Source organism: Astatotilapia calliptera, chromosome 13, assembly GCF_964374335.1.
Source record: "Astatotilapia calliptera chromosome 13, fAstCal68.1, whole genome shotgun sequence".
NCBI classification, from domain to species: domain Eukaryota; kingdom Metazoa; phylum Chordata; class Actinopteri; order Cichliformes; family Cichlidae; genus Astatotilapia; species Astatotilapia calliptera.
Window position 1 is genome coordinate 25,354,688 of NC_137434.1, and position 19,969 is coordinate 25,374,656.

Genomic DNA, 19,969 nt, shown 5'->3' on the forward strand with positions numbered 1-19,969 from the left:
TTCCTGGGCTATGAAATTATATTCCAGTGCTTACATGGACAATATAATTGTTGTTTTCCAAATTAGGCTTTGAGGCTTTGCAATAAAGAGGGGAGTCACTGCACAAAGGCATGACTAGGATGGCGACTGGTTAGATAAACGCTGATTTTAACAGGGATAAGATACCAAAAAGATCCCTTCTCCACCTCTTACAAATTCTTTTTTGCCGACCGTAGAACATTGAAAAATGAAACACCCGTGCATGACCAAGTTAACTCCAGAGAACATCAGAAGTGAGGTAATCCAGACCACATGCTCAGCGAGAAAAAACTTAACTCCGGCTTTTGCCATTTTTTTTCAAAAGTGAAGCATTTAAAATATGAGCAGAACTTGTTTATTCAGAGCGCAATGAAAAAGAAAAGTACAGTACCCCAGGGATGTCGAACAGCAAGTATTAAAAACCCAAGAGCCTCAGCTTGCAAAAAGGATATTCCCCCCCCCCCCCATGTTCTTTTTTTGTTAATTCTATAACAAATTCCATTTGAAAATATAATTAGAAAGTGGAGGCGGAAATGGCAAACTACTGCATTAGCTGTAATTGAACAAAAGAGCGCTTTGCCTGCTGGGAGGTGGCCACTGAGGCCCCACGGGAAACGGGGCGGGGCTGAGACAGGACCTGGTGGCATCTCCGCGGGGATGAGGAGTTTATTTATAATCGCAGGCCGCGCTTGGATGGAAAGGGCTTAGCACTGATCTAACACACAATTATTGCACACACGGCTGAAAACACACAACCAACAAACACTCGTAGCAGTGCCCCACAGGTCATGCAGTGCATTTGCACACACACCCAGTCACAAGTAAATTTTTTTTGATCACTTGGTTTGTGTGCACACACACACACACACACTCACAAACACGCTTTTCATTTACCTTATACAAACACATCACATCGCTGCCATACCCACAGTCTCTATTTAACAAAAGCACACACCTTGACCGCAAGACACAGGGAAACAAAACAATACACACCCTGTGCCAGCAAGACTACGGCACACAATAAAGATCTTCACCTTCAAAATATGGGGTATGTAAATTTTCAAGATGAATAGATGCATAAATAGAAAGCTTGAGGTAGTGGAAAGAAGGAGAAACTTGTCCTTCTGCACACATAGCAGCACGCTTGATTTATTCTGTCCCTTAATGAGCCGCCATAGTCTCTCACTACCTCTCCGTTCCCCTCTCTTTAACTCTTCCCTTTACCCACCGTCTCCTGTGCAGGATGCACATTAATTCAATGCTTAATTGTTTAGTAAATTCAATTTTCCACATTCTATTCTGCCTATCTTTAGGTAAAGTTCTTAAATCGGTGCCGCCAAGCTGTGGGAACCCTGTTTTTGAGCCATGCATACCTTTTTTTTTCATTACCATTTTTCTTCCCTACACCACCCTAATTCGCCATGAAAAGATTTTCCTTGCTGGAAATTCTGATTCCACTATGATCGGTGAGGCATTCCAATCCAATGCATTCTCATTGTGCCGTGTCTTAGATGCAAGAGGGGCTTCCCTTTCTGGCTGTGCCAGGCCCCATATCATACAAGCACTCATGCAAGAAATGTTGCCTTGCCAATTCATTTGCAATAATAAAGAAAACGGTTAAGGTTGTTGTGCTTTGCCCCCCCACCTACGCTTCTCCCTTTCTTCACTCTGAAATATCTTTTGTGATGATATGGATATTTACTTTTCACTCTGTGCCAGTGAGCGTGCGGAAATAATCATATGTGCATACTTACAGGCACAGACATAAATATCCAAATAACCCCCCACACATACACTCTTCACTGGTGGTACATCTGAATCAAAGATGACAGTTGAGCTACTCCATCCCCCAGAATTCTTTGGTGCATCTACTCTCTGTGGTAGTTTTCTTTAACACCATTTTTGACCTTTGCAACAGCACTGCTTTCTCAAGTTGAAACCGGCGAGAATGCCATGTGTTGCAGCAGCAAGATGGCATGCAATAACTCCAGACACATTCTGCCACTCAGCTGAATGCTGGTGGGAAAGCTGTAAGTGAAAGGGGCTGAAAGGCCAGCTATTGTAAACTCTTGTTTACTTTGCTTTTCACTGTAACTAGATAAAGCAGGACCTGCCTCTCTGATAACCTGCCAGGCAAGTGCTTGCCCGGCTACTTCGGTTTTCTGTGCTCTCTCCACCCCTCTCCTCCCCTTGTTGCAATATTACTGCTTCCAAAATGAAAAGAGGGGCTGATAATGGTATGCGTGTGGAAAAAAAAAAAGTGGGGGGTGTAGAGAGAAAAGACCCCTCACTCCCTCCCATTCTGTTCAACACTCCCCCTTCCTCCCTAACTCTTCACAATAGACAAAGAAAGAAGAAATAACCTTATAATTGCTAAAGGGGGTGAGGGAGAAAACTGGATTTGGTCTCTTGAGTAAGTAAAGTATGCTACACTCAATAGCCGTCAGGTACTCTTCAAACGGCTTTTTAAAACCGGTGGGTTAACCTCATAGAGACAACCAAAGATAATTACATGTTTAAGATAATTACCAGAGCTTTCAAAGTCCATTTAGATGACACTCGTGGAAACTGACAAACTGATTTCCCTTCCTCTGTGGCCTCTTCTACTGCAGCTCTTACTATAGACTCCTTGGTTACCCTCTATGAGCTGAAATCCAAACAAAAACATTAGCTCAAGTGCTTTCCCCTCTCCACGCCATCGAACCCCAAACAAAGCAATGGAAAGGTGGGCATTATTAGTTAACGACACGTTTTGCTGTGGTTTCTTCGTTAGCCTAGCCTGACTTGGAGCCACTGCGCTGGGATGTTCTCGGTGGATTCCTTGGAGACGGGTTGTTTGTGATGGTGGCCATTGTCAGAGGCTTGCAGGGGGTTAAGGGGGAGAGGAACTTTCCATTAGCTAAGTACACATGTGTTAAGCCAGGTTATTGTTTACTTAGCCAAAGAAACCACAGCAGGCCTCAGGGACAGACATGGCCGCCCATCATAAGTAACAGCAGACACAAACCAAAAACTTTATTTGTAACTGGGAAATTCTGACTATCATAGTGTGTCTGTGACACAGTGAGGCCGCACTAAGCACTAGTTTTAAAAACAACTCATAAATCAACTTTAACAAAAAAAGGCCATAACACCAAAAAAAACAAAAAACAAACATATGCACTTTAGATGTGTGAAAAAAATTATGAAGGCATGAGAGAGGCTCCTGACATTCTAGTTCTTTGAAGTTACTTCAGTCTTGAGTTGCTCAATCATAATCACCCCTACTTGCTATTCCACCACAATTATAAAGAGGCTAAGAAACACACAAGTCACGTGGTCACCTCTTTGTATCACTTGTTGAATCCCCAACAGCCGCCCTGCATTCACTACCGAATGGAAGAAAAGGGGGAGTTTAGGCAAAGGGGGAGTAGAGGAGAGAAGGGGTGAGTGGGGGTCAAACCTCTCTTCTATTCAACTACAAAAGCTGCTATTACCAACAATCACTACAATGATTCAAAAGTTTGTATTAAGAACAGCAGTGTGCCACTGTAGGAGAGAGAGGGGGATGAAAAAAACAGAGCGAGTGTGTGCGCCTGTTAAGTCGGGTGAAACTCGATCCATACTTCAACGAGAAGCGGATAGATTAGCGATAGCGGTGTACTGATTAGGAAAATAGTGGCTGACCCTGGCAGTCATGGTTTCCATTGAGCTAGGAGTGGGGAGGGAGCAGGGGTCACTCTTTGACCGCCAGAGTTACCTAAACCAACACTGCTGGGTCTCACTGACCTGGAAACCCGTACTTGTATGGCATAACAGTGCCAATTGTTGGGAAAAAGATACCGCGATAGCGCTATCAGGAGCAAATTCTTACACAGTGACCACAACACAAAGCTCAAACAAGCCGGGTTTGTTTAGAAAAGATTGTGCAGGTTAGAAGCACAACAGCAACGGGTCCCTAATGTATACTGTAGATGTTATTTCAGATTGCAGCCAATTTCACCTTATTTTCACATTATTTCAACTTCTCAGGAAAAGACTCAGCATTCATAATCAAAGAAAAAGTCAGGCAGTAAATATTTTTAAAAGGAAATTTCAATTATTTCCAGTCCCACTTCAGCCTGCATAGCTCAATCAAGTAGAGGAGCTCTTGAGATTTGTAGTGAGTCCTCATCACTATTAGTACTGTTGTCCTCTACAGCAGAAAGCCTGGGCCCTCAGAGTTCATTAGCAAATTGCTACACCCCTCCCCATACGCTCTGTGCAATTAAAGGCAAATGTGTAAATGACGTACAGCAGCGCAGAAATACCTCCCCACTTCTTTAGACTGAGGTGAATGTGTGTGCCAGGCAAATAGGGACACAATCAGCAGAGTAACTCTTGCCATATTTTCACAGCAAGAAGAAGATTGAGACAGACGCGGCAATATTCGCGATCACATTAAAGGCCTGCACGAAATTAACTTCTTGTGTTTTTTATGTCTGCATACTGATTAGCTCAAAGTAGATCTAATGGGGCAAAAACATTCAGCTCAAAGGGAGGAAATCAACGTGAATGTGGTGGAAAGCTCTCCAGAGACCAGCAAGGAAAGAGTTAAGAAAGTCCAACTGGTGCTAACCAGTCACTCCACTCACATAGCACCTGAGGGGGGTGCTGCATTTATCAAGCCAGTCTGAACACACACACACACACGCGTGCGCACACAGCAGCACACGCACAAATACACACATATATATATATACACGCACAGAGCGTGTGCCTGCGCACACACACCCACACCGAAAGACACACACAAACATAGGAGGGTATGCCCAAACTGGCTGGGCTGCATTCACAAGCCAGTGCAGAGCCTCTGACTTTTTCACCTCTCAGCTATGCTCTGCTTTCTTTTGAAAGAGGCGCTCGGTGTCCTTTCATATTTCCTCACATAGGCAGGAAAACAAAAAAAGGAAAAAAAAAATGTAAAGACATGTAAAGAATATTCAGAAAAATCACTGTTATGACGCAAGGGTACATAATGCAGCAAGAAAGTCAGCGTTGTTGAATTGTTGAGTTTAATAAATTCAAAGTAGTTTTTTCCTCTGACATTTTTTTCCTCTGCTACAGTCGCCTCACTGGAATAAATTGGTTTATGAATAAATGAGCCTGCTTTCTCCATCTTGTTAACATTGTTCTTTTGTGCAAATTCTCAGCATTTTTTTCCAGTCCACTTCAACTTTATGCCCGAGGGCATATATTAAAAATACATATGGAAAGAGATAATGCACACACAATGCAAATCCGTTAAGGATGTCACCACCTAACAACTGCAGATAAGATGCCACACAAAAATAGCCCATAAAAAATTTTAAAAAATATATATTCTGCCACAAGTAAGTCATGAAGTGCAGTGCCATTGGATTGACAATGTAAGTATTCAGCGGTGAGAGGCATGCACCCTCTGCCTGTTTGGATATGCTCATTTACACACAGACTGCTCTTGTGGACAGTCTCCACATTAGGCCATCCTACCAGAACATCAGCCCATCCCTCAGTATTACAAATCTGTCAAAAAAGTTTGCTCTGTGTTTTAATACAAACTGTGCCTGTAGGTCATTTTTTACGATTCTTTCAGTGTAAACATAAGCTTGTATGGTTTTGGCCTGAATTGGCTATATGTAGGCAACCGTCATTATATTAAAATAGGCCACGTCTTCATCTTACAGTCAATTAAAGATCTGCATCAGTGCCGCAAGCACAACATCATTTTCTTCATATACCTAGAATCCCAAGGGTTTTAACACACTATTTCAATATCTATATACCATAAGGCTTCATTCCATGTTCTGACCTATCTATAAAAAATTTGACAACTGAATCCCTGAGAGAATACAACAGGCTGTTTAAAGAGACACTTAAAAGCACAAGTGGTGTCTGTGTTATTTAATTCTGTTCCTGGATTAAATGAAGTATTATCTTCTGGGTGATCTTTCTCATTTCCATAATCAGACATAAGGGCCAGGGATGGAGTAGTGCATGCGCAGCAGAGTGAGGCTCTTCCCAGTTGGGCCCCAATCGGCTCCCAGTCCTCCCATTCAGCACAGAACATAAAAGCCGCTGGCTGTCTCTCTCTTCTGAGACCAGCCACTCAACCATATGGAAGTCCGCGGATTTAAATTATTTAGCCTAATCGCTTCATTACTTTTTATGTCGGACTATCCAACTAATCCCTTTAATTTGGACACTTGATTCCCCCTCCCCCGCGCTGTCTATAGGTTATTGCCGCCACACTCCGAAGTAATTTCTTAAAACTCTGGTATAACTTAGCGAAACGTGCATGCAGCCCGCTTTCCTGCATACAGGGCGTGAGCTATTAATGGCCGCAAGTCCAGATTTGCATAGTTATAATGATCGGTTGCTGTTATCATTATTTAACGGCAGTGTAAGGACCATTAGGGTCATGCCTGTGCGCACACTACAATGTCCCCGGAGTGCAAACAGTCAGTGAAGCACATAATGAAGGCTGTGGTTATCTCTGATATCTGCACAAAAGGAAACACTTCTTAATCTACCTTTAATGCCCCCTGCTTCTATAGCTTTCGAAAATAAACCGTCTTATTGGCGCTGAATCTGTGCGCTCTGAGCGAAACAAAAGAGGGGGAGAGGAGGGGTCTCGATAAGCAGTGTGCACTCATGTCTAAGGAAAAATACTGACAAGACGCGAAATGAACCGTGAACTCTAGCTACAGTGGAGAAACCAAGGCATCTAAACCACAGTGTGCAGCCCATGCTGCTGCTGCTCTCTTCTGGGCTGCAAAACAGAGAGGAGCTGATAAGGCTTTAGGTTCAAAAAGAGAAAGAGAGAAGAGCGGGAGAAATGGAGAGAGGAACTAAATTAAAATCGACATGGAACAGGTCAAGTTTATGGCGATGCTTTTTCAAGCTAATCTTCCCAGGTCGGTTCCGGGTTCAAGTCTTAATGGGCCAATAATAGCAACATTATTCCGATTTTTCTTTTCTTTTTTCATTCCGAAGGATGGAATGGAAACCGTCTTTAATCATATGCAAATAGCAGCGCAGCACAGTAGTGACCCAGAATAGCTAAATGGCCAGCAGGGAGAACGCGCGCGTGCGCACACACACGCACACACACGCGCAGATGGAGAGATGTACCTGATCAAGGGCCACCGATCTCGTGATTTCCTCGCTGTCTGATTTGGAACCGCCCTCCCTGTCGTCTATGACCAAGTCGATGGGCATCTTGCCTTTCAAGCAGCTGATGTACCGGTGACAGAAATTATCACACAGCTCGTGCACCTAAAGGGAGAAAGAAGGCAGAGGTGTTACACACTCACCCAAACTACACGACAGTGCCATGCGCAACCACGACACCGATTCGAAGCGCAAAAGTGCCCCGAAGACTTTTTGTGCATTTTGACACAGCTAAAAATTACATTTGTGAATCTGTATTTAAACGTTATAGACGTATATATAAACTTTCTTTTAAACTTATGTTTACGGGTTTATATTAACTTATTGTTAATTTTCTTTCGTCTGTAAAAACTGAAAGATCACTTTGGATTCAGGGTAAGGTTCCCGCGCCTTTTGTGGCAGTGGACTGTCCTGCATGGAATAGTCAACTTCATTTTTTTTCTCCTCTCAAAATAGAGATATCGTCGAAAATTGACAGTGACAAGAGGGCTCTGAGGCTACAACGCACTCAACACCCGTGTTAAATTCATCATCAGTGCCCTGGGTTGTGGCCATTAGAGGAGGGTGACCCGCTTGACTGACATTTAAGGTAAACTGTTTAATTTCATCAACTTATTATATTATCACTGCCAATGTGACGCATCCGACTGCTTGAGAAACAAACAGAAAAAGGATAAACGCATGCGCAAAAAATGCTACTTCAAACTTTATTTAGGCTACTGAGTTTATATGTACAGAATATATAGCTTTCCGTAGAGAAGCAAGATCTGTAGGGAAAGAAGTGCATGCACGGAGATAAGTTTAAAAACGAAAACTTTTTAACAGTTTTGATTATGTTTGAGAATGTCAACGTTTAGGCTAAAGTTGGCTTTAGAGGCTATCGCAGTCCATCTGAAACGAAGACAAATCAGAGTTTTACACCCACTACTGCCTCTATCCACAGATGGTTGCCTGGGGCCTTTTGCCCTCCACAAAGAATCATTTTTTTTAAACCCGCAAAATTCGCCTATATGTTTCACCTTGCACGCAATTTCTGCCAGCATTAAACTTCATTAAAACATGGGAGAGACTGGGCACAGAGATATCTGTTCCAGTTGTAACAGCTTGCGTCGTGATTAAACGCGGAAGAGAAATGGCCCCATGATTGATTTTGACGCTAATTATAACCGACTAGCAAAAATACATTTATGCAAATACAGCCCATAGGTCTGAAGTGGCACAGTGGACAGAAATGGCGAGAGAATATTACCTTCTCCAGCTCCAGAAGATGAAATCGTAAAACTTGAATGGCTTGAATCATCTGAAAAATTAAAATAACAATAAAAAATGAGCTGTTCACATCTCTTGATATTAAACAGACGCGTTTTTCTCAATACAAGTAACTGTAGATGAGGAAAATATTCATGTGAATGGATTTTATGTGGAACTGATATTAAACTTGGATGTTATTGCAATATGGAGAGCAGGCGTACAGTACAGACTGAAGCTGCAATAAGCCTCAGAGTCAGAGATCTATTAGTCACCAACTAGTCGAGGGGAAGCGTTACTCTAACATTACATTTAAAGTATCAAACTGAACAAAGTGGAAAGACTGAATAGAATAAGTTTCCAGGCAGGGTTCAAAGGTGTGTGACAGCTGTCTGACAGCAGCCCTTCATCTGCAGATACAACCGGGGGCCATCATGATATCAAACAGCCCAAAAAAAGGGATATCAGCTGCAATCCTGCTTTAACTTTTCAGCACCACGTGGCTGCCTGACACAGATGAAAAGCCCGCCACATCCAAACAACAGCTGACATATTCAAAAATGCAGTACGAAAATGCAGAAAATGTCATTTGTGCAATAATAAAATATAGAGCTTACCAGATTATCCAATTCTGGATTCGATGAAAATAAAGGTTTTTCTGCCCGAATCTAAAACCCAAAACATTTCTTTATAAAATATATGAATAGAAAACGTCACACTGATATTTTTAACATATAATGTAATATTAAATTCACATACACGCATTAAACCGAACACTAGTTACTTCTTCGCAAAGACAGTGCACAATATGAAATTAGAACATTGTAAAAATCGCGTTAATTTGAATGGTAGATGTCTCTTTAATTCATTTCAGTGCAGAATTAAGTGTAAGCACAAAAGCCAGAATTGCACATTTCGGACTGTCAGGTGAGAGCTCACGCTGCTCGAGCATGCAGATTAAGAAGAGTCAAAGTTTCCTGACCTGTTTTGCAAACACTGCTATGTCTTCATTGAAAGATTCCGATGAACAAACGTCTCCTCCCGCCACCCCGGGCTCTCTGGGGGTGCAAGTCGCTAATTCACATTTCTCAAAAATCAGTGCAAGCAAGGGGAACAGGGGGTGCCTGGGAACACACACAATAGCAAATGTCACCAGAGAGAACAGCGCCGGGGTCAAGACTACTCCAGGCTAGATTTAGCCAGCCATGGTACTCTTCAACAACTCACCCATGGGGACTGCTGCTGCAGCCCATGCTATTATATTATGCAGAGGCTCGGAGAAAGGCTTCAAACAGCGGACAGACTTTTGTGATTAAATCTAGGCGCGCCTAATAGCATAAAAGCTTTAGAGTCTGTCAAACAATTTCTTGCACAGGTCTCCGTTTGCATCACAGGCGTGTGTTTGTTTGGCAAAGAAAAAGAAAGAAAAAAAAAACTCGACGGTTAAATGTGCACACATTTATTATTTATTGCTCAAGTCCTTAGAATAAATATGTGCAGCCTGGTAATGCGGAGGTGAACGCGCTACCTGAAGTTGTGCCACTGTGGCAAAAGGTGGTAAAACTGCAACTGGCCTGAAAACGCTCTTCTTAGATTTTAATAAACTCACGTAAATTAATAAATGATTTTCTTTGAACAGTTTTTTTTAATTTGCTGAAGCTTTGCAAATTAATACAATTAATTCAAAATGTTAAAAAGCAGAATCTATTTTTATTTGCACTTTTTTTACTTATAATAAACGGCAGAGCTTTAAATGGAATATAAGCGGGAAAACTTGGGGGTGGAAAAGGCTCTGCGTATAGGTGAGCTTGTTTCAGAAATATTCAAGTCAAAAAATAATTGGAACAACGGGAGATTGGCGAGTCTTCCAAGTACAAAAGATATTGCTATATCTTTCACCCAATAGAAACACGCAACAGACATGACTGGACTGAAAAGTACAACACTCCAAATTATGCCAAAAAATAAAAGAGCAGGAGAAGCCCGCTTAGCCTCTCTCCTCCCCAGCGCCTCTGCATCAGTTTGGGTTCCAGTGTGTCTTAAACTCTTCACCGGGACAGATTGCTGTCCCTGGCATCGAGCCTGTGTTTTCTTTTGTACGAGGCTGATTTTGCACCCACTTGCCCACCCCAGCTGGCCCCTCCAGGCCTGGATACACGCCTGCCCGACAGAGTGAGTTTCCCCACGGAACGAAGGCGTGCACCTACCCGTATATAGCGTCTTTATCTCTCTTGAGAGCGTCGTTAACGGAGGAGCCCATACTAGGAGGCATGGTGTTGGTGTGGGCGGTGTGCGGGTACTGGTGAGTGTGCATCTGGGGACCGTGGTTGAGGTGAACCGCCTGCATGGACCGGGCGCCGTGCGGGTCTCCGTACATGGTGGTCGGGATGCCCACACCGTCCATCCCGTAGTGGGGCAAGTCTTCGTACTGCACACAACAAACACCCGGGTCAACAGTGAATATAGACGTACAAGACTATATTAGACTGATTAAAACTTTAGTGTAAAAACAGCGAAGTGTAAAAGTGAGTAGCAGGCGAAGTAACACTTGTAGTGTTGTTGTTTTTTCTTCTAAGAAAAAGTTCGGTCAAACTGAAGAAATAATTTAATTAATTTTACAAAATTAAGAACGTGTTTTTAAAAAAAATCCAAAATTTTCAGGTACACATACGCTTAGCTGCCCTTTTAAAAATAAATGTTCTTAAAAATTGAGGAGGGGAGAAAAACAAACAAATGTAAAGCAAAAGAGAGACAAATTCACGTCTGTGTTTTTGATTTTATAATCAGAGAAAGTTTTAAAGACTTGAGTCTAAAACTGAGTTGTCTCCAGTAAGAAAACTGCACTGATAATTCTGAAGTGCAAGCTAGTTTTTGTTCTCGTCTCATTCCCAGTGACCCTTGAAGCCCGGAGGAAAAACACATATGAATTATTCAATATGTTCGAAATTACTGGGAGTACAAAAACTGTAGCAACACGGCTCGGTTATTATTATCGCCATTAACCAGGCGGTTGTTGGGCTTTAACACCATAAACCCGGAGTCCTGTGTTGTCACAGTGTAAAACAACAAAAGTCTTAAAGTTGTTAATTGCGGCGTTTCTCATTTTAAAGGCTCGTAACTGTGCAGCATGTTCTTACTTATCAAGCACGCTATGATTAGTGCAAACAAAACTAAACAACACAAGTCGCGTGCTGTTTTTCATGTTGTTAACCGAAGGTGAATATTCAAACTTTTTTCATGCGTCGCTTTTGAGTGAATTTACCACCCAGCCTTTACGTTTTGGTTTGTAACTACTCAGAAATGTTGCTTCTGGTCTGAGAAAGGTCAAATTAAGCAACTTATTTGAGGTTTGCTTTTTCATATACAAGAAAATATGCTTGAAATATTAATGACGTTCTTTTAGACGTGACAAACAAGTGCCGGTGGAAGAGTAAAATGCATTATCACTTAAGGCTGAGCATGTCGAGCCTAAAGGCAAAGAGGTGCAAACCCCAGCGTGGTGTAGCCCCAGTGCCAAATTCTGCAGCTAAATGTGTCCAGTGTCCCTAACATCCCCGCTTTTACGCTGTTTATTATCCGTGTGAAGATTCAGCTGCTGCTCTAAAGAAAAGAAGTCCCTGGATTGTGCGAATCAGAGCGTTTGTCATCACCTCGTTATTAGGGAAAAAGTGCCTTACTTGCTCGAGGCTTATTTTTTGCATATTTAAACACATTCTACGACGTGCCGTCGATTGACGAACAACCGACGGAATTTTTATTTTGATCGTAAATACTCGATAAGTAAGCTTGATGGAGCAGTCAACAGAGAAAAGTAGAGATTTGTTTTGCCTCCATGCCCTCCCCCATTTTGCTTCCAGTAACTGGCCTGTCATAACTAATCTAAAAAACACAGCCAATGTGAGATATGATCACGCTCCCAGTGTCTCTCACTGGGCCGGTTTGTGGGACAAACGAGAGCGACCGTGCGTAATACCGGGCCAAAAACACGCCAAACATGAAACCGTCCCTCCGTGTGTCAGAAAGACGACAGAAACTTTCGCCGCGAATGTGTGTCCGTGTGGGTATGTGTGTCATTAAGCCACGTTACAGCGCAGCATAGCATTCAAGCGCAGCAGACTTGGAGAAACTTTTTAGGGGGGATTGCCCTACGTACCCGTTGCGCCATAACCCTCCTCACTCCCTGATCGTCCTTTCACTTTAGGTAAATCCCCTCTGCGGCCAGGGTGGAGACGAAATAAAGAAAGAAAATCCAAATAAATGAGAAGATGTTTCAGCCAAAATCCCGTTTGCCTTTTCTTTTTTTCCACGGAACGATGAAGCCAGCTCCCGCTTTCTGTGCAAGTTTAGCCCAGGCGCGGCAAATAGGTCCTCGGCTATCCTCGGGGCAGCAGCACCGGGCTCCTTTTCCAAAACCAGGATGAAAATAAAAAAGCCCCTCAAACAAAACTGGCGACTCTCATGGCTTTTTGCCACTCCGCCTGTCAGTCAAAACGCGAGGGCTTGTCAAAAGTACCGGATGAATGATGGTCCGACGTGCGTCTCCACGGGATCGGCACCACCTAAATGTTAATGGTCACAATCACAGTTAAAAAATGAAGCAGCTCTCCCCTCGTTTTCTTTGATCACTCTCGGCTCCCGGCTTGATTTTCTTATGCAAAAGCGTCTAGAGGAGATCAAGAGGAGGTGGGGTGATAATTCTGGCTTAGGCTTTCTTAAAGGAGCCACGATCGATGCTGTGCGCGTGTATGCGTCTGCATGTGTGTGAGTGCGTGTGTATGCGTGAGCCGCCTGCCCGTTTGTGTACAATGGATGTGTGTGTTGAGCTGAGGAGGAGCGGAGGATCTGGACCAGACTGCCGAAACCCGGAAGTAGTGGTGGCCATAACAGGTCGCGTCTCTTACACAACGCACCGGGCTGCAGCAAGTCGTGCGGAGAGGAGGGGGGGTGGGAGGACCCTGTGAGCCCAGCCAGCCAGCCGCACTGCGAGCTGGAACAACACTAAACACAGAATATTCATCTATGACTTCGACTTCATGTCTCATCCTCACAAACTGACTTTATTCTGCAGTCTGGAAAACACGTGAATTCGGGACTGACACGTCCAGCACCCACTTCTCTTCTTATAGTTTGTAAACGAGTTACTGAACCAACTTTCTACTCTGAAGTGAGCTGTTCTCAGGTACGTTATTAAGAGCCTGTAAGTTAATAATATTTTTATAATGAAAGAAAATGAGCTGTAGAATAAAATAAGTCGAGCTCATCCCAGTAATGTTGCAGTCAACCGAAGCCTCTGAGAGGCTGTCATCATTCTTTATGCATGAAATCCACTGCAGCCAAACATCCAGTTTTGCAGGTTTTCGGCCTTGCAGCTCGACTTCTGTGCAGTCGATTTGCTTCCCGTGTTTGATTTTATAACTGAAAGACTAGAAGCAAACAACATATAAAAACCTTGGAGAAATTGTCCAGTCTAAATAGAAAGAACAACAAAGCAACTTTAAACACGTCATTTGGAACATTTATACTTATTTTAAAAGTTGGTTGCTTTTCAAACGAAAGCAGCTTAATTACTCCGGATGTTGATGAGAGTCGTCATGAGAAAAGGGGATACTGAAATAAGTATATAAAACATTAAAGTCGTCGTCAAAGCATCTTTTATGTCTAAATAACAGTAAACGTTATCCACTTTTCTCCCCCACAGTAGTGCCGAATGGGTCGCTCCAGTCAGCCCGGGCTGTCCAATGGCAGGGAGGCAAAGAGATGGGAGCCCCCTATTGGCTCCCCACATGATCGATCCCGAGCTGATTGATCGGTTTTAGGCCACATTGGCGAGGAGGTGCAAAACAAAACGTCGGCCGCGGATACATAACACACACTTTACGCTTCTGTCAGCTTATACAGTGCACAATTTAGCCAAAACTCAAAATATCTGACCAAGACACCCCCTTTCCTCTCTACCTTTCCATTTACCCCCCTACCAAACACACACAAATTTTCACATCTCCAACTTAATTACGTCCCTCTAAACGCACTTACACTTTCACTTAACTTTCCCTAACCAAACAGAACTACTCCTAAGATATGATAATGTCTCTCCTCTCGGAATCCTTATTAATTTAACTTTTGTCTTTTTTTATAATGAAGCGTTCACTTGAGTTTCACGATTTGCCGTACAGAGATTATAAAAGTTTGGTCAAATATTTATGAGCTTTAATATATGAAAGGGAACTTGGATTCTTGAGGAATTTCAGAAAAGTAATGATACCACTGAATAATGTCTGGGTATAAATTAACCAAATTGTTTGAATTTTCTATTTTATCTTATTATATATGATTCCTCACCGGGAGGAGAAGAACTACAAATCTTATTTAATTTAGCTGATATTTTTTAATTAAAAATGAACTTTGATTACCTATTTCTACATAAATATTAATGAGATATTCCGTGGCATATGAAGAAATATAATAAAAACGGATTAAGGTGGACATGATTAGTTTTAAGAGATAAGCTATTAGTTTTTTCCCCCTGAAGTTACAAAAGGATATTTGCAGATTTTGTCACTCTTTGTCACATGACGATGACCGACACAACTTTTTCATTTATTTTTCAGCCCATCACACGTGAATGGAGAGTGTCTAAAAGATCCATTTTATCTCCTGATTATGCTCATGAGGCGTTAAGGTGTTGCTGGTCTGTGACAGCCTGCTTTAAGTTTTTTCACCCCTCTTCTTTTTTCCCCGTGCAGTGCGTCCAGTCATCGATCATCTGCCCCGATGCCAGAAACGGTGTCATAATACGATAATGCGGCTTTACACATTCAGCGGTGATTCCTGTGGTAAAACCCGAGCGTTAGGATCCGATGGGACAGTTTTACAGGCATGAAATGACTATCAAAGGCTCCCGCAGTCTGGCCGCTGAGGCTTCGAGGCACGGACACAGGGAAGCCAGAAGGCACGGACTTTTACGCACAGAACACGGGATCAAATAATAAACTGTGCTGACTTGTTTTCGTCCACTTTGCTGATTTATTTATTTAATGGTGAGTAGAAGTTCTCATTTTCGCATTTTCTTCTTCATTTTACGGCAAAGCAAATAATTAGTTGTAAGAATGCCACATGAATATTCACGTTCAGTTATTACTAATTAAAGAGGATGTTGCGGTTAAAATCAGCTTTCAGCTAAATTTATATTTATTGGAATACAAAAGATTATAATGCAGCTCACCTACACGGAATTTTCGCGAGTCATTGGGAAGAAGTAAGGTTAAATCAACATGAAAGGGGGTCACATTAGCACTTGTTCACTTAAAAAAAACTATAGCATTATAAAGCAATTAAGCTACGTCAATTAGCATCCATAAAAGCAAACTGGAGCTCCACTTTCTCTCTCGGAGCTGTTCCTTCGTTAGGGTCAGCGCATTTTGGTATCCTGAAAGAGAGCAGGGGGGCAAATACCGTCACTTCTGTTTAATCCGCTTTGCGATGACGATAATGCTTTGAGTCGTTTCAATAAAATCAGCAGGTATTACTTTCAAACCACTGAATGCAAATTGACAGCATGTTTGACTGCGGAAACAAATGAAAGCGTTGTTAGACGGCCTCTGCGTCTTGACTCGTGCAGAGTGAACACAAAGAGAAACTGCACACCTTATGCACTACAAACACACGCTATACTTAATTCGGTTAAAACTCAAAATGCAGAGAAGGAGTATCCAAAGTGTTTATTCCAAACTATGTCAAGTTAATCGCGATTATTTTTCGCTTTTTATGTAAATATGTAAAGAGAGAAAAATGACTAATTTGAATCTTAGCCTAATAAATAACAAACTAAACCCCTCCAGGTCAGAGATATGAATCATCGCTTGGCTCTTGGTGATCCCTTGTATCACTGCTTGTCTGTAGCTGTTTGAAAAAACAAGGAGCAACTGGCAGCCTGCGGAGTCAAACTGAGGTCAAACTTTTTGCAGCTCCGCAGCTTTGCGCCTAAACATGTTGGGATCTGCAAAAAGGCCATTGAGCCTCTCTGCTTTGTGTCACTGCTTCAGAACACAGACAGACCTGCTGCAAAGTTTTCACAGTTTATCTAATTTTATGCAACTACTAGTTTATTAACGCCTGTCAGAAAACCCAACAAGATACATTAGGGCGCAATTAGGTTCTGTGAGCTCCAGTTAGAAACTATTCAGTCAGAAAAGGGCACTCATTTTTTTATACAAGTAAATCATTTATTTTGCTTATATCTGATTAAAACGTTAGTGCAACAAGAAATAATATGATGTAACATGCAGGTATGACTCATTATAAAAAGGCTAATTTATTATACACACATTATCCAGCATCGTTTATAAAATACTGATCATATATGAAAGTGCAGCATTTGTTTTTATATGGTCTACAGTTCGTTTTAATCATTGTAAGCGTGTTTGGGCTGTGATTTATGTGAAAGCTTGGTGCTTTTCTTTCTAGAGTGACACTAATATGTTTGCAGTATAATTAAGGTGCCCAAACATCTTGGTAAATACTTTGGCTTAGGTAATGATATAAGCTTGACTTTGGTATGATCACAGTATTTAAACGATTCGCAATATTAATTTCATGAAATCAGCTCAGGGAGTATTCACTCCTGCTGGATCCTGCGCTTTGGCCCAAATGTTAATCTCAGCTGCTCTCGCCTCTCACACACATTAATGCTTAATCATTTGCGCCTTCTACCGGAGTTGTTGGAAATTACATGTGATGCAGAAGGACGGGAAGATTCCTGACCAGATCATTCAAATAACATACTAAAGTCGCGCAGCGTAAAGGCTCTATTAAATTTCACGCGTTCTTCTGTTGCACTGTGAGCATTTTATGGTCCAAACGTTGGACTAAAGGCAGAATAAAATTGTTTGACTCTATAAAGAAGTGACTTGTCATATTTATGTCATTATTTATGTGAATAACTTAATATGTTAATAAAATATATAACGGTGTGAGAAGGATTTTGGTGCGTTGTCACTGATTATAGAGTGGTTGTTTTATTTTAAGGTGGATTAGAAATGTTGATATTACATGAACCAGATCTGCTCATTTATTGTCAAAGTGTCACAGGTAACATTTTAAGAGAAACACTTTTCAAATAAAGTCTTAAACATAACAAATCAACACTTTCAGTATTCAAACCTTAGATAAAATGTTGTGCAGAAATCACTCAGCTGTGTTTTTTAATAAACCGTCTACATCAAGATGTTACTAGGTGTAAGATTCTAATTTTCAAAATGTAGAAAGATATTCAAAGCTTCATCAAATTTCAACACTAAGGGAACTGCTACTGCTTTCTCTATGAATTGCGTTGATGGCAATGCATAATTAATATTAGCATGTGGATTAATGATAAACAACTGCAAATGACTGATCAAGAACTGACACAACAGCACCTTGGATCTCACACTCAAACTGCATAACACTTATGGATACATAATGTGATAAACAGCTGTTTTCCTATACAGTGAGAAGTGTGTGAAAATAGATGCACTGTTACATATGGCATATAAACCTCTAAACATGTGCGTTCAAGTGCGCAAACACAGAGAGAACAGGTTCCTGTAATGCTGCCCGTCAATTTTCACATTGTGCCATTGGTCACCAGGTCAGCAGCTCCACTATTACTCTGAAGGGCTGCAGAATCTGAATTAACACCACAGGCAGATAGAGAGCTCACTGCTCTATCACACACAGACACACCTCCTTAACTCTCTCCCTCTTTCTGTCTTTCCCTCTCAGCGTCTCTCTCAACCAGCCCTTCCAGCAGCATTTGTCACCGGCACTATTATTTCAGGTGTGCTAATGGTGTCGCAGACACTTTTGCAGAGAGAGGAAGAGACATGATGAAGTGAAAAAGGAGGACAGGAGAAACTGAAGAACAGGAGGAAAAGAGTATCATCGGCATCATCATCATCACTTGAACTCCCCACTCCCTGTAACCCAAAAAAAAAAAAAATCCAGGGATGAATGATCTGAAAGGTGATCCATTCAGGGTTGGAGGGGTAAGGGTGGCTGCGGGTGGATGGGTGAGGATGAGCGGGGGCTTTTCTCACACCTCCCAGGGAGACTGTGAATTGATCAGCACCTAAGAGAGGGAGAAAGAGAGGGAGGGAGGGAAAGTGAGAAGAAAGGAGAGCGGCAAAGCAGAGAAATGAAGGATGACGATGAGAAGAGGGCGAGTGGAAAAAGCTGGGTGTTGGAGCTAAGCTATAAAACCAGGAGGGGGGAAAACAGAGTGATAGGAAGGGAGGAGTGAGGCAAGGCTGCAGAAGAGGTGTGAAGACTCATCTTTTTCTGGATGGGTGTGAGTTTAGGCCGGAGCAGAGAGAGGCCTGGGAGCACAGCATAGCCTAGTGGTAATAAACCAGGAAACCCCAGTAGAGAAACAGACAACATCAGCTATAAGGAAGCTATAAAGTGTTTTTAAAATCAAAATATAGTCTTCAGTCTGAGCTTGATATCTTTAAAGTTGATTGCTAGCTAGTTTACTCTTATATGGAAATCTGTTAAAAGGGACCGTTTCAGAAATTTTAGAAGTCATGTTTGTTTTTGTACATTTTATGAGATATTTAATTCATATAATACACATATCAAGGGAAATTCCAGTCCCCTTGACATATTTTGTTTTAAATTGTATAAAACAGTATTGTGTCCATAGCATAAAATGCAGTGTACGGTAAAGGAAACAGTTGGGTAATCAATTTAATCTAAATAGGGTTCAGTATTGAACAGCATTACAGCAAATATACAGATGTTTTTCTCAGGCTTTGCAGCCAAATTGTACTTTTTAAAAATCTTTTCTTGTACAGCCGTTCCTCCAGATGATAGCCAGTTTCTTGCCACAGTGGCTGCTAGAATAGAAAAACCCTAACCACGGCCAGTGTTGGCTTGTGGCTGTTCTTTATCTCCCAGGCAGCAGTAAACACATGGTCACTACAAAATGCAGCTGTAACATTCACCACAAAACCACTGTGAAGTACTCATATCGTATGTCAATGAAGGTGATAAAAGCTGCAGCTTTCCACTTACCTCTTTGACATGGCCACCCAGTTAATAGCAAACCAATTCATTTCTTAACAAAGTGTTTTGCAAAGTGTTTCAGAATTAATTCTGAGAGATCCCTTTACTTTGTTTTATTGCAATTGCAAAATAAAAAATACGGCAATATAAAACTTTTCATATATAATGTAAAAATGTGAAATCAGAACAATACTTAAACCAACATCACATAAATATGAATAAATCTTGAATTTTATTTTGTCATCCTTTACATTTTAAAGCATTTGATGTTTTCCTTATCACAGTTTAATTAAGATAAAACATGGAGAGACATATGCAACAACTAGATACAACATCAATTTACAGTAGGCTGTATATAAATATCAAGTTTGTTTTTTAAAAAAGTGTGGATTTCATTAGACTGTGATGCCTTCAGGTTCTGGCGTAACACCTTTCCAACAGTGAAAAAAGTTTATGCCCCACGCAACATAATTGTTAACTTTAGTTAAATATA

The 19,969-nt window shown here is 41.6% G+C and overlaps 1 protein-coding gene and 1 long non-coding RNA gene across 2 annotated transcripts in view; one reads left to right on the plus strand and one right to left on the minus strand.

The window, feature by feature from the left end:
• Nucleotides 1-13,312, minus strand: part of meis1b (Meis homeobox 1 b) — a 76,320-nt gene extending 63,008 nt beyond the window's left edge. The window contains exons 1-6 of the mRNA XM_026189899.2: nucleotides 12,590-13,312; nucleotides 10,644-10,864; nucleotides 9,419-9,560; nucleotides 9,054-9,104; nucleotides 8,438-8,488; nucleotides 7,150-7,293 (exon numbers count right to left, since the gene is read on the minus strand). Coding sequence (XP_026045684.1) covers nucleotides 7,150-7,293; nucleotides 8,438-8,488; nucleotides 9,054-9,104; nucleotides 9,419-9,560; nucleotides 10,644-10,864; nucleotides 12,590-12,601 — 621 coding nt within the window. The 5' untranslated portion in view covers nucleotides 12,602-13,312. The remainder of the gene's footprint in view (nucleotides 1-7,149; nucleotides 7,294-8,437; nucleotides 8,489-9,053; nucleotides 9,105-9,418; nucleotides 9,561-10,643; nucleotides 10,865-12,589) is intronic.
• A 128-nt stretch (nucleotides 13,313-13,440) lies between these two features.
• LOC113034828 (uncharacterized) lies at nucleotides 13,441-19,706 on the plus strand. The gene is made up of 3 exons (XR_003274238.2): nucleotides 13,441-13,615; nucleotides 15,180-15,473; nucleotides 18,196-19,706. It is a non-coding gene; the product is annotated as an uncharacterized LOC113034828 (long non-coding RNA).
• Nucleotides 19,707-19,969: the final 263 nt, after the last annotated feature.